This window comes from Strigops habroptila, chromosome 11 (assembly GCF_004027225.2).
Source record: "Strigops habroptila isolate Jane chromosome 11, bStrHab1.2.pri, whole genome shotgun sequence".
In the NCBI taxonomy this organism is placed as follows: Eukaryota; Metazoa; Chordata; class Aves; order Psittaciformes; family Psittacidae; genus Strigops; species Strigops habroptila.
The window spans coordinates 26,402,694-26,414,705 of NC_046360.1; the positions used below are offsets into that span (position 1 = coordinate 26,402,694).

At 49.3% G+C, this 12,012-nt stretch overlaps 1 protein-coding gene across 1 annotated transcript; it reads right to left on the reverse strand.

Annotated features, from left to right (window-relative positions):
- Nucleotides 1-806: 806 nt before the first annotated feature.
- On the reverse strand, nt 807-4,061 carry CAV3 (caveolin 3). Its single transcript, XM_030501583.1, has 2 exons — nt 3,928-4,061; nt 807-1,159 (listed from the first exon to the last, which is right to left on the reverse strand). Exons 1-2 carry the CDS (start codon nt 4,039-4,041, stop codon nt 818-820), a joined length of 456 nt encoding a protein of 151 aa, XP_030357443.1. The 5' UTR covers nt 4,042-4,061; the 3' UTR covers nt 807-817.
- Between the last annotated feature and the right edge of the window lie 7,951 nt (nt 4,062-12,012).

The window sequence follows — 12,012 nt, forward strand, 5'->3', positions numbered from 1 at the left end:
TCTCAAGTGAAGTTATCAAAAGCCACTTGTTCTCATTGCTCCCCATGGTGCTGCCTGGCTGCCCCCTCTGCAGCCCTGGGGCTGCCCACATGGTTCGACAATCCTACCATAGAGCATAACGATGCCCCCACATTAAGTCGTGAGCATCAAACTGCCACAAATGGTTTTGCCATTGCTGGTGGCCCAGGCTCATGCTCACAGAAAGCAGACACAACATTTCATGCACTAATTGATCTGATTTCAAAGCTTTGCTGAAACATGAACACTCATGAAGAAAAAAAAGTTTGTTTTCACTATTCTATCCATAAAACCTTTGTGCAGCATGATTTAATACAGAAGCTTCCACAACAACAATTATTTGCAGCAAATAATAATCCATATGCAAGTATTTCTCTTAGTGTCATGCTAGACTGAAGGGATGGAGAAGCAGGCAGGGTTTGGTCTGTTGTCCATCAGCATCTCTGCACCATGGCTTCTTACTGCAGCCAAGGGCTGTGGTCCAGGAGATGCTGCTGTCTCTCCTGTGGGAGCAGGGCATGATGCTGGGGGTCCTGAAGGGTAGAGAGCTCTCACCGAGCCTAGGTGGGCTTCTTTCCTCCTAAAGCTGCTGGCTTTGGGATGGAGTAATGGACAGCACGGCATGCCTCTGACTGTAGGGAGCATCCTCGACTGCCAGCTCTGCTGCAGGGCCTGCAGCGCTGCACAGGTCCCTGGGCATGGTTGTCCGTGTGCCCAAGGGCAGGGCACGCTGCAGGAGCCAGGGAATCCTGTGTAGAGGGGTGGATGTGCGAGGGCTGGGTGCAGCAGCTGCAGGGACCTAGATCTCCTTCCGGAGAGCAACTCTGATGTTGCTGCAGATCTTGGAGAGTGCCTCAAAGAATGGGTCGCAGAAGGTGTGGATGCACAGGGAGTAGATTCGGCTGACGCACTGGATCTCTATCAGGTAGCTCTTGATGCAGGGCACCACTGCCCAGATGTGGCAGAAGGAGATGAGGGCAAAGAGGAAGCCCCAGATGACTGACAGGGGGATGCCCAGGATCGCAGAGAGCAGCCGGTAGCACCAGTACTTGCTGACGGTGAAGGTGGTGTAGCTGGTTTTCCAGACGCCGTCAAAGCTGTATGTTCCCACAGGCTCAGCTATCACATCCTCAAAATCCACCTGGGAGGAGAGAATACGGAGGTGAAGGAGGTTTCGGGAACTAACACAGGCTCCAGTGCAAGGATGAGGATCCATTGCAACATGAGGGCGCAGCCTGAATGGAAGGGGCTGTGCTGGGGGGGATGGATGCCCTAAACCCAGGCATGGCTGCTCAGGGCACAGTCTGTGGTCTCAAACCCTAAGCTGTGGACAATGCTTCCAGGTGCTGGGGCCAGGCACAAGCCTGCCAAACAGGAGCTGTGCATGCAAGTGTTTACTCCAGAGGAAGCCAGAGCCCATTCCTACCCTTTTTTAGCATTCAGGGACAGGGACTGCTTGCTCAGCCAGAAGGTGGTTTGTGCTAATAAAAATCCAACGGCCCTCTTCATTTATGATTTATTTGTTTATATATGCAAGGTGCTCGGTTCTGTCTGTCTGGGTTCCTTCTGCAGAGGGAGAGAGATCAGCTGGTCTATGCCCTTACAGGGATAGTGCTGTTATATGCAGGTACTTGGGAGTGTCTCTGAATGATAAATGCTCTTAAAAGCCTCTGACTGCTCTTAAAAGATCTCACTGTGGTGTAACTCATTTCTAGGGAATACGTGAGCCAAGTTACTTGTTGTGAAAAACAGCATGGTCTTTCCTTGGGAAGCTAATGTGTCTGTTTGTACATTTATGTTGAATTGCAGTCTCTATTCAGGTTTTGGAAGCACTTTGATCATGAAATCATTCTGCATCATCTTTAATTTCCTGGAGTGGGCAGGAGAAAACACTGACATGGATTAAGAATCAGCAGCCAAGTTAGCTGGTGCTGGGGCACCTGGGGAAAGCCCTGCTACCCAGGGGCTGGGGCTGAGCTGCAGGTCACTGCACAGCTGCCTGACGAGCCAATCAGGGGTCAATTAATGAAGGGAGTGCCAGGCTATAAGAGAAGAGTCTCTGCAGTGAGGCTTCCTTTGCTCTTAGTGCACCAGGAGGTCTGGAGGGCTGCTGGAGGCAGGGCGCTGGATCCCAAGCTGAGCTTAGGCACTGCCCTGAAGTCCTCACATGCAGGTACTGCTCTATTCCTTTCCCTGGTAGGAAGCTTTTAAAGCTCTGCAAAGCCTTCGTGGCTGGTATCACCACTGTAACTGTAATAGGTTCTCAAATTCTGGCTGTTGCACTGTAATGCTCAGGATGGGTTTATCTACGGCCACCTGAACCCTCCAGCCTGAACCTTCAGTTTTAGCACTCTGCTTCTCTCCTTACCTCCACTGGATGCCTTTCTACTTGCTGTGCTTTAGGAGCGTTATATGGTTTCATGCCCAGGGTGTTTCTGAGTGTGTTGCTGCCTACAGGAGATTGGGGAGGCTTTGGCTTTCCCGACAGCAGCTCTGGGGTGAGCTGTGCTCCCTGTCCCGGGCCTGGCTCTGACCCCCATTCCCAGCCTTATCGGCTGTGCTATTTTTAAGGTGGGAGGAATGCTATGGAAGCTGATGGAGCAGCAGCATGGCCATGTGAGTGTGTGAGCTTGGAAATCCTCTTACAGGCTTTTATGGATCCCTGAGTGGGAACAGGCAGGGTTGGGAGAATTGAGTTGGTGTGAAGTGTTAGGGGTGGTCTGGAAGGTGCTGCTGTTGCCCCCAGCAGTAGCTGGTGAGGAGGCAGGTGTGTTCCCACGGCACTGCTGGGCACAGGGGCCAGTGGGCTGAAGGCTGTCCCGGTCCTCACCAGCACGGCTAGTGGCAGGGTGGTGCTGCCCACAGCCCCACACCTCTCTAAACGTGGGTGAAGGCTGATGAGGCACATTGGCATGGTGTGGCACAGATGTGGGACATGCTGCTGAGAATATGCTCGAGATAGCGAGGTGCCTGGCAGCTGTCACAGGCACGTCTCGCTGCGCCGGAAGGATGCCCATCTACGGCTGTCACTGTCACAGCTCATCTCGGTGGGCTTTTAATTTGACCATGCTGTGGGTTTAGCTGTAATAGTGTTTTAATGCATAAATGCAGGCTTACATTTCAGCTGTGTAATCAAGGTCATGGCATGTTACAAAGCCTTTGTGAGCAGCCTCAGTGCATGCTGTCCCTTCTGGCATGTCATCCACTCTGATGTTATGTCCAATATATGTATGTCAAATACAGTTTAAACAAAACCCTTCCATCTCCTCCTGTTCTCCTTTGGTCCAAACTTCTTCAGCATAACACTGACAAAGCTTAGAGCAATTGCGTTTCAGTGGTGAGCATTCAGGAAAATGTTTCCCTGTTCAGCTAGACTGAGAATTCCTCTTGATCAAAAATAGACAGAGGAGGCTTGCTGCACCCTCCTGCTGCTATGGGGGAGAAACAGTTTTCTTCACAACAGGACAACACGTATCTAAATGCTCTGGTGCTCAGATAGTCAGGTCTTAATAATTACCAGTTTTTTCCCCAGGTTCCCTTTAGATCAGTGGTATAGGCTGACCCTGGTTTGTTTTTTTTTTTTGACTCCCTACTTACTGGTACAAAGGAGGGGGTCTCCATAAACATTCAAGCTACAGCCCATGAAGTTGGAGAGAGCATTCAAGGAATAGGAAATAGTGCATTAATTGGAGCCACCCAGCCGGCATTTGGCTGCCCCTGGCAGCAGGGCTGTGGCCTCTAGCAGGTTACCTCCCTATCACCCGAGGTAACACCACTTCTTGAGGCACTTGTACCGGGGAATTGCAGCCCTGGCTGAGGCCAAGCCAGGTACAGAACATCAACACCAACATACTGATTGCATTAAGGAGGCAGTGATGCTTCTAAAACACAGTGCTGAGAAAGTCCTACCTTTACAACGTCCTCGTTTATATGCTTCGGGTCTCTGTTCACCAGGTCGATCTCCTTGGTGTGCTGGTCCTTGATAATGATCCTCTCCTCCAGCTCTGTCTGCTCCTCGGCCATGGCCACTCTGCTGCCAGTGTGGAGGGTCACAGTGGAGGGAATGGGGGCTCTGTGGGAGGAGGACCAGGGCAGGACGGGGTGTGGAGGCACCGGCCCCCCTGCTCGCAGCAGCTGCCCTGCAGCCCTGCGCCCCTGGCGCTGCTCCAGGCTAAAATTAATGTCCTGCCTCCCGTGGCCGCCCCAAGTGTCCCTTAAAGGGGCTTTGCTGGGGACAGCCCCTGTGGTGTCACCTCTAGGGGGTACGTGTATGGGTGGTGCAGGGAGGGCATGCAGCCCCTGCTATGTAGGTAGGATTTCCTCCTCGTGGGGAGGCAACATGGGAGAAATGATGCCCAAATTGGGGCAGACGTCCTCAAAAGCCTGAGAGAAATAGTTGTTTAGAAGGGAAATTATTGTTTACCAATCTCTAAATAAAGAGGCTCAGGGGAGACGGGAATCGCGTCTATAAATATCACCCAGAGAAGCCACATTGTCCTGGGGCAGCCAGCAAGCTTTGGGGTCCCTCAGGGAGCCCAGAAGCAGCTTGTGGTATTGGTTTGGATTCCTTCAATTCCAGCTGTTTCATACAGAGAAACTCTAAGAAATCCTACAAGACGAACCCAGAGATCAATAATGGTCAACACAGCTCCTCACTTAACACTGGGCACAGTAACATTTAGCATATTAATGAAGTTTTATTTAACTTGTGCTATATTTTGATAGTCCTCACCAATCTCTTCAGTGCTCTCCTGGGTCTTGTGAACTGAAGATTTGTTTAAAACTAATTTTTTTGTGGAAAGAAAAAAACAAATAACCAAACCCCAAACCAAAACAACCAACCACCATCAAACCACTCACCCAAAACTTCTGGCGAATCAGTTGTTTATAGGAACTTTCAGGTGAAGTAGTATTGGGATAACTGGCCTCTGATCTCCCCTCGTGTGTCCCTTTGGTAAAGGCTGCCTTGTGGCTGCTCTGAAGTCTCTCCATGCAGTGCTGGGAATGCTTGGTGACAACTGGCTGTGCTGTGGGGGTGACACAGCAGATGTTTGTGACTTACCCCTGGGTCGGTACTTCACACTGCAGCATTTGAGTTCAAAACCTCTCTCTGAGGACTGCATGTGAACCTCTGTTAATGTTAAGTGTCCATGAGATGCATGTCTCTGAGCTGTTCTTGAGCCTTATTTCTCTTCTGTTTCACAAGTGAAATGGCAAAGATGTGTGGTACCTCCAGCTGGGAAGTGCTCTGGGTTTTGTGGTTGGGATGAAACATTGCCTCTGGCAAATGACACCCGCATTGCTTTGCAGGAGCACCCAAATGAGCCTTGCTGATGGTCCACGGGCAGCACCCAGGTCTGGTGCTGCTGTGGGTGCGTCCTTTTCCCTTCCTTCTCCTGGGCATGCCTTCTGTGCAGAAACATGAAGGGATAGAGAAGGAAGGATGTATGGCTCATTTCCCTCCCTTGGAGGTATGTGAGGTGGGGTCCAAATACCCTCAAGCTTCTGGAGCTTAATCCTTCAGTGCCAAGTTATCATGACAAGCTTGGGTTTATTCTGGGCTGCACAGTCTAGGTTGAGGAATGTTTGTTTGGATGAGGAAACATTGCCTGGGTAGCCCTAACATCAAGAAATAGTATTTTTTTTGTGGACCTGCAAATTCAGTTGAAAAAACCAGAAGGGTACAATGTGCTGCTTGAGTCTCTGCCAGTGAATTGAAATTAAGAAAACAAACCGAAGTTTAAGTAGACCTTAATGTAAAAAGAGAGAAAAACTCTGGGCACATATTGAAGATGACTATTGGAACATATAATTTCTAGAATGTTTTTTAAAGGACTATTACAGCAGGAAGCAAACAGCTACCATGGAATCTGAATTGTCAGATAAAATCTTTTACATATTGCAAGTCAAATACCTGAAAAGTGGTTAAAGGAGTGAAGACTTTGGGACTTTCAGCACCCTGGGCTAGTGGAAGGTGTCCCTGCCTGTGGCAGGGGGCTGGAACTGGATGGGCTTTAAGGTCCCTTCCAACCCAAACCATTCCGCGATGGAGGAGGAGGGATCGGTGCCCTGGAGGTGTTTATACAACTGTTGAGCATGGAAGGGGCCACTTCAGAGCTAATGTGCTCAGCTGGCATGGCAGGGAGGTATTTTAACTGCAAAAGGCTGCTGCCTTCCAAACCCATTGGTGCCTGTGCAGTGCTGACTTTATCAAACCTATGTGGCTTGGTGCCTGGAGCTTTCAGTTTTATTCCAGCCCTTTGAGTTGATATAATACAGTGCAAAAATGGGATTGCATTCTTTCATTTGGCTGAGGTGTTGCATGTATCTCGGGCATGTTCATTTTGCCTGAGAGCTTGTGATGGTGGGAGCCTCCTCTAACTCCTCCTGCTCGAGGCGTTTTTTCAGGAGTCAGGGTGGTACCTCAGTCCGAAAACTGTTTTTCTTGGGATTTCTGCTCTAGTGAAAGCAGATGTGGCAATACTCTGGTGTGTGACACATCCATGGCTATATCTGTGATGACTGTATCTTGTCAGAGACATCCCTCATTCCTCCTGTAGGGTGACAAAGAGTCAGAACTGGGAGTGGGAAAGTAACCATACAAACCCATGAGGTACTGCAAAAGTAAAGGAGGCACTTATGGAGGAGGGATGAACTCTGAAGGTTTGAGCATGGAGCTGTGGGTTTAAATCTGGGCAGGTTGCTTCTGGAGGGGAGTGTCCATCAGTGACCCTGTCCTGGCTGTGCCTCTCCGAGAGAAAGGACGCTGAAAAATCCTTCAGCAGCACCAGTTCCCTGTCCCTGGGTCTCTCACTAATGACTGGAGCTGAGGTGGCTCAGTTTGGTCCTGTTTCTTTGCCTTCCTGCTGGATTAGCAGGCACAGCTGCAGTGTTAAAAGGCACCAGGAGGCAGTGAGCTGCTTGCTGCTGGTGGTAAATCATGCCAAGAGCTGGTGGGTGTGGGGAGTACCTAGAGCCTGGTTCGACACAAGCTGCCTGCTGGTCTCTGCCCTTCAGTGGGGCTTTCAGACCCACACTCGACCCAGCCCTCTGGCCATGGTACCAGCACTGGCTCCTCAGCACCAGCAGCTGCAAGAGCCCAAACTCAGCACAGGCCGGCTTTGCAGGTAAAAACCCCTCCATGCTCCAAAGCTTCGGGCACCAGCCTTAAGGCCAGACTAGCTCTGTTATAGCTGAATTCCTCTCTAATCAAGTTCTGTAGCACCACTGCTGCTATGGCTGAGCACTTCAAAATAGACTGTGAAGGGTGTTTTTGCAAGGTAAGCTGCTTTTCCCTTACTGCGAGCTGAAGGCACATATCACTGCTGTGAGCAGAGGCGGTGTGCGTGAGTAACTGTGCTCTGATGGAAGAGCAGTGCTCGCTTGGCTGGGCACCAGCACCCAATTTAGGAGCCACAGCTGCTCCTGGGAGTGCTGTCCCCTGACAGACGGAGCAGTGCTACACAAGGTATTTGCTCTGCTGCGTTTTCCTCCACCCATCCCACTGGAAGGCTTTACACTGGGACAGGGGGTTGCTGACCTGCCCTCCCCATGGTCGGGGGGGGGCGCTCAGCTGGCTGCCCCAGGGCTGTGGAGGGGATGGCAGCATGGTTGTGGGGTGACACATGCCCTCGCCCCTGCTTTGCTGGGCCCTGCCCATCTCTGGTGTGGGATTTCTAATTGCGTGAGTCACTTGCTGTCTTTAGGCTTGGGCTGGTCCTTGCTGTCTGCATCCAGGCATGCGGCTTTCGTGTCCCAGGCGTGGGAGTAGGAGAATGTGAGCCCACGTAGTGGTTAGCGTGCAGTTAGTAAGAGTCAAGTAGCAAGGAGAGAGAGGAGGAATATTCTGTTGCACCATAGATGCTATAAATAAATCTATTTCAGAGTACATTAAGGCTGTGAATGGGACATGATGTAAAAGCTTCTGGTGTGCAGAGGCTGCAGTGGACTAACAGTAATATTAGTTTGTTAGTAACTAATGACAACCAGAAGTTAAATTGCTAAGTATAGATAATAAAACAATAGCATTTTCAGCAATTATTAATGCTCCCCTGGGGATGGTTATAGATACGCATTGAAACAATTTGCTGGCCATGGCTTGTTCTGTGGAGACCCTTTCCGAACCTGGTGATGCAAGAAATGCCAATAGCCATTAATTTCTTGGCAGTACCCTTCGCTAGTACCAACTAGTGCAATAAATTTGTCTTGCATTTCAATATAAAGTCCAGTTTTCAGACAGCAAATGCATTCGTCTTTCCAAATCAGGGGCTTCTCCTTGCAAAGGTTTTTGTGCATCAGCCTGTCCGGGCGAGTCCTAAGCTTCATCTGGTCCTCTCATCCTGCGAGTGCAGCTGCCCTCAACCAGCCCTTGTCCATCTGTCCAGCATTAAGCATGAGGGAAGGGGATTCAGGATCATGCGAAAGACTGGGCATACTGAGTATTCCTGCATGCATGGAGCACACCTGGGTGATTTAAAACCCAGCTTCCCACCCAGGTGCAGGAATCTGGGGTGCTCATGACCAGAAGATGGTTCCTACCCTGTAAATACTGTATTGCTGGTGGCTACCCACTGAGAAGCCTCCTTTGTTTGCCTCTTTGCTGCTGTCAGGCTTTCTTTCCTGCTCTCAGAGCAGCTCCTCTTGAAGCTTTGTGCTGCAGCACTGACAGGAGGAGGTGCAGCTTGCCTGCTGCTGGGTCACCATGTTGGTCGGAAGCTGACCGGAGAAGCAAGGTTTGGTTATGAGGCTCATCCTGAAACCTTCCTGAACTATCAGGCATTGCTTAGGACATGTGGGGGACTCCACTGCTGCTGTTTAGCTTGGGGTGTTTTTCCTATACTCCAAGACCTTGAAGGCTTTTTCTCTCCCAGGAAAATGGAAAGAGTTATGGATGCTCGGAGCAGGATCATGCTCCCTTGTCCACTCCTCTGCATATCCTGGGTGTCTGTGGGCACATGTGGGAGTCCAAGTCCAGCTGCGCTCAAAATCTTTCATCTTGAGGACACATCTGTTATGAAACCTTGTGATGAGTTTTCCTTTGCAGAAACAAATAGTTACCATTGTGTCCCTGAGCGGCCTTATATGTGATTTCAAGGGGAGTATTGCTTTTGGTAAATAAATCATCAAAACCTGGGCTGACTGTGGGCTAGAAGGATTGGTGCTATGAACTCAGAAGCCTTCTAGAGGTCAGATAAATAACCTGCAGTTTGGTCCCAGCAAGTGAAATATATTCCTCTTGAGCAGAGAAGAATAAAGCAGAAATAAAGCTTGCAGAAATCAAAGTTCCTATGAAAATAAATAGACCACAATTGCAGTGAAGGGAATGGGAAAGAAATGGGGAGCTTTTGCTGTCGAGTCCTCTGAGAGCATGCGGTTTGGTGTGGAAGAGAAGACAGCCAGGTACAAAGTGGTGCTGGTAAAGTAAGTCTTGTGTCAAAGCAGGACGAACGACTCTGTGCATAAGTCCTGACCTCAGGGGCTTTTAATCCTTCAGCTCAGTCTAACAAGGAAAGCAAATGAATATTTCAAGCAAGTGGAATGTGCTGCCAGATTGGTGTGAGGGTAAGAGATCAGCTCTGCCTTCAGTGCTTGGAGCAGAGCTCTCCTTTCATCTTTATTTAAAAAGGTAAAACAAAACCTTTTAGCTCTTTTGACTGTTGCAGGTTAAAACTTGGTTTTAATGATCCATTCCCTAGTGTTACTCCTCCCTTAAAACGGGAACCTACAAGTGGTGGTGTGTGATCCTGTCTTTGGTTTCTCTTGCACATTGCCACTGTTGTGCTGCAAGTCAGAAGCTAGAGGCTGGGTCTCTCTGGTGGCAGGTGAATGTGTATGCAGGCTTGGTAGTGCTGGGGATGAGTTTTGGTACAGGTCTGCAAACCTGGCAATGGATCTGCAAATGCCTGATCCTCTCCTTGTCTTCTTTTGCTGGCTTAGAAGAGCACCAGGATGAACTGTGGGCTGTGACTTTGTGCCATCTGAAGTTTGCACCATGCAGCACCTTGAGCTTCATGTACAGAAATAATTTATTATGAAAGTAAACAAGTTGGATCAAAATGCGCCAGAGAAGCAAAAGCCCCAGGTAAGAAAACTGTTTAATGCACACTTCTATTGGTGAACTTGAGAGCACTTGAGGGAATTACACATGCTTCCAAGTGAATGGGATGGGTCTTCTCCGTCTGCCTCAAATTCACACTCTCTGTTCCTGGTCTCCCCCTCTCACAGGGACTGAAAACCAAGGTTCTCCTTGATTACAAGTGGTACCTTGCCCTTTTCCTGCCCAGATGTGCTCTCTGATGACGTGAAAGAGGAATCCAGTCTTGCTGGAGCTAACAGTGTCAGAGCCCTTGGATGAAAAGCCTTGCCCCTGTAGGACTGACTGGTCCGGAGACCAGTGCCTGCCTCCCTGCAAGTGGCTCTGGGTCTCTTGTATTTTGGCTACTCCTTGCTCTTCAGCCCTCAAGTGCTAATGAGTACAGAAGATACAGAGGGTAGTGGTTGAATGACATTACCTTTTTAGACGCAGCTGAAGTAGGTGGCTGGCAAATAAAAGTTTGAGTAGAAGCTCTGCCGTGTTTAATATCAATTAAAATTAAATTTTGCTAAGTACAGACATTCATTTATCATTCAAGTCATCGTTGTCATTTGTTTCAAATCAAAGTGTTTTGCCCTTTAAAAGAGAAAGTCTATGAATATCAAATTCATGCCCCTCTGGATACACAACCACCTGATCTTTTTGTATTCTTGTCTCTGTAAATACTGGGATAGGAGCTTGAGACCTTCTTCCCAGCAGGATGCAGCAGGCTGGGGCAGGAGAGTGAGTGCTTAGGGCAGGCAGGAGCTACCACTCTGTCAATGTGAGCTGGGACCGTGCTGGTGGAAATTCTTTCCTTTATTTGTAGTGGAGCCCCTCAATGCACAGTAGACAGGGAGAGCTCAGCTGTGAGACAAAGGATGTAAAGCTGCAGTTCATCCTATGATCTAAAACTAGAAAGTCTTTCTTTTGCCTCTGATTTGAGTTATGAGCTTTTTTCACTTTGGATGTATTTGTCCTGGATCTGTGGGATGTGCAGATGCTGCAGGCACACCAGCTGCAGCCAGAGCTGTTGGGTCTGGATTGTCGGTGGCATGATGTGGCAGTGCCCAAGGGCTGGGGTGATGGGGCTGCCCTCCAGCAGGGATGCAGAAGGTCAGTGGGAGACCCGGGGAGAGGGTAATACATTAAGACACCGCAGGTACTCAAGAGTTTCATCTTTTAATGCTGTGTTTAATGATACCAGTGCACTGGGTATCACATGAAACATCTACAACTGCATTTCTTGTTACGCAGCTCATCAGGCACTAATTGAGCCTGTAAGTAACTGCTAGCTCTTTCCTAATTCCCTCTTAATCACATTCTTCTGGCAGTGGGCAAAGCTATGTTTAAAATATTGAACAAATGACTGTGTTCTGTATCAGATGAGAGGGAGCAGTGTGCTAGGTGCTGGAGTAGCTGGGACCCTTCTGCAATGACTCTGTGGGCCCTATCTGTGAGGAACGCCCAAAGCCCATCATCTGCAGCCTGCCTGGCTCTGGGACACGATGGCCTGGCTGATGGATCGGCTATGTCACTGTGGCCGAGCAGGGCTGGGGTGTCTCCTGCTGGCCTAGTAGTGGCTCCAGCAGCAGGGTCTCACCAGCCCCTGTTGAGCTGGGCTCTGTGCAGAGCTGCTGCTGGATGGTGCCAAGCCTGCTCTGAGAAAAAACAGCTTGGAGCAGCTCATGGGATGTTGTTCATCTCTGCTGAAGGCACAGGAGGACAGTTTGGGAGTGGCCCCCTTTATCTTGTATTTATATCTCCTCTTAATCTTGTCTTTTCTCTCACACCAGCACTCTAAATTCCTTTGGATTTTCTTTTTAAAATAGCCTCACTTGGCTTTTCCTTATCAAGTGAGAGTCTTTTCGTGATTTATCACTTGTGACATAACCAATTGAGTACTCTGATAATCAGATTTA